The 2,749-nt window shown below is 36.8% G+C and overlaps 1 protein-coding gene across 1 annotated transcript; it reads left to right on the plus strand.

The window, feature by feature from the left end:
• The first annotated feature begins 249 nt into the window (after positions 1–249).
• Positions 250–993, plus strand: LOC113345770. Its single transcript, XM_026589446.1, has one exon. The coding sequence runs from the start codon at positions 250–252 to the stop codon at positions 991–993; it is 744 nt and encodes a 247-aa protein (XP_026445231.1).
• The last annotated feature ends 1,756 nt before the right edge of the window (positions 994–2,749 follow it).

The raw sequence follows: 2,749 nt of genomic DNA on the forward strand, positions 1-2,749 counted from the left end.
GAATTGTGTTCTGAAAATAATGGCCCTAATGGTGGATGTGATCAGATTGGTAGATACTGAAGAAAAACCTTCCATGGGATACATTTGCAAGGCAATAGATAAATGCAAGGAAAAAGTATGCGCCAATTTAGCTGCAAAAACCCCTGGAGATAAGAGATGTGGCATACCTTAAGCAGGACAATGGACAAGTGATGGCTGGATCAACTACAACAGCCATTGCATGCGGCAGCACACTATCTTAACCCACAAATGTATTGGGCTACACCTGCAAGTTCTGAACAGATTGAATCTGATGAGGCTACTAAAGAAGGTTTATTGGAATGCATAGGCAAGCTAGCAAAAAAGATTGAGGAGGAATCCAAGATTATAGCTGAGCTTGTTCCATATCGTACTAGGAGAGGGCGGCTAGGAAGAGCCAACGCCATAGCTAGTATCCAGTATCTTGCACATGTTGAGTGGTGGATTACGTTTGGAAGTAAGACTCCAAACTTGCAAAAGTTTGCCAAAAGAGTTCTTGGACTTACAAGTTCGGCTTCCCAATGCGAAAGGGATTGGAGTGCATTTAAAAATCTTCATACAAAGAAAATGAACCGTTTAGACCATGCGAAGCTGAATGATATTGAGTATGTTCAATATAACAAGAGACTTAGGAAGCACTTTGAAGAACACATAATGGGATCTGAGATGGATCCAATTGTGCTGAAGACAATGGAAGAGTGTCAAAAGTGGCTACATCCACATGATGCTAGAGACGATCTTATAGAAGGAACAAATTTCAATTATGGAATACTTGAAAATGATGAGCATCCTCCTCCTGTTACTCGTCAGCAAACATATAAACGACGTCGCACTGGCACAAATGTCACAAACACACCTAAATCTTCATCAAGGACACCGTCTCGTGCTCGTTCATCACAAGTTCAATTGGATGACTCTGAAACTGATGATGGTGTTGTCTATCCAACTGATGATGGTGACTTCAACGATGCATAAGTTCTGGTGATGAGGAGAAGGACCTATGGGGAAACTAAGAGTGGTACTTATGATAATTATGATTTTTGAACTAGAAGAACTACAGCTTATTTAGTTAAATAATGTTAGCCTAGAACTACATCTTAGTTAGTTTAGAAATGTTAGCATGTTCAGTTGGGTACTAATACTAGTACCACACTGAAAATTGCTGTTTACTACCTAGTAATAAGAAGAATATGATTTATGAGTAGTTTATGTTTGTTATTTTGATATGGTATTTCTAGTATATATATATGTTTGACTACTGACTAGTATACTTATACGCAGCGGCTTCGCCACGCCTCACTGCGGCTTGGGATATTACCCCCGACGCAACATAGAGAAATTCACTACACTTAAAAAGAAAGTCTATAAATATTTTAATTTCACCACACACAACATATGAGACTACAAAAAAATAATCTACTCTACTGCTTTTACACGTGATTTTGCAAAATATTTGGTGTAAGAGAGAGTTACTTACTTCATCTCAAATTGATGTCATGATCTTGGATCGAAGTTTACAACCCCTGAAAGGAACAAATATTGAAATCCTCCAGTATACTGTCTTTTTCTCTGCCAAAGATGTAAAAAAATCGTGTAGCATGTCAACATCCTATAATTCAAATATCTAACTCTAAATAACTCCAAATAAGGTGTTAACCAATAACGCAAAGCATGAAACATCTATATATACACCATGTTGAAGTTTGTATTTCATTTTGAATCTTAACCCTCAGAGCGTGTTGTCTCGTTTTTTTTTTTCTTTTTAATGTCATATTTCGATTAACCCTCTGGTTAATGTACCTTAAGTTTTCGCTGATCATTTCACATACCTGAGATTGATGTTCGTTTGGTGTTTTGATCTTTTGATGAGTGGACACTCAAGTTAAAACACATATTGTATCTGATAAAACATAACAACAATGACTTAAACCATATCTAGAAATGGATATACAACAGACGTCCATGAGGGATATACAAATCTTACCAGTGAGGTAGGTGTGGTAAACCCTTGATTGTAGATTCCCCAAAATGTAAAACTGAATTTGTTGCAAGGGATGTCAATTGAATTAAATGTGAGAGGCTTAACCTTTGTGCAGAACTTGAAGTAGGCACTTCGTTCATTATTTGCGGGACGAAAGCAAGGCTTTGCACATGGTAGGTTCAACTGATCAATCGAACACATGTCTCCTCTCGAAAATACGCTTCAAGCTTTCTGATAAGGTTCTTAGGTACCACCACATGAAGATCAATTAGGTAAGGATGCATGATAGAGATTTTACCAAGCTTAACTTGTTAACTGTTACCTAAAAGAAGCTGTGTTCTTTTTTGCTTTAGTGGTTAGAAACTTCTTTGGGTACAACTTGGCTCCAATTGAAGTCTTGACGTTGCTGCTCACATGGGAGAAACGACTTGGGATTGAACTGCATCTTTAAAAGGGATTCCCATGTCATTTAGGTGATAGTCAACAAAATTCATAGTTGTTATATCAAAAAGGTCTGGGCCACTACCTGTATCAAATCAATAAATTTAAAAGTAATTACCTTTGGTTGAATATGGTGTTATTCATACACCATTAAGATCTAATCTAATAGTGGAAATAGGAATGCCAAAGTAGGAGATCACAATTTTCCATAACATAATTATGTGATGTGTATAGCTTTAGCTTTAATACAAATACGAAAATTGGAACCATATCTGAGATAAAAAGAACAATGAGAGAAGGAGAAATTGG

Source organism: Papaver somniferum, unplaced genomic scaffold (genome assembly GCF_003573695.1).
Source record: "Papaver somniferum cultivar HN1 unplaced genomic scaffold, ASM357369v1 unplaced-scaffold_83, whole genome shotgun sequence".
Classification (NCBI taxonomy): domain Eukaryota; kingdom Viridiplantae; phylum Streptophyta; class Magnoliopsida; order Ranunculales; family Papaveraceae; genus Papaver; species Papaver somniferum.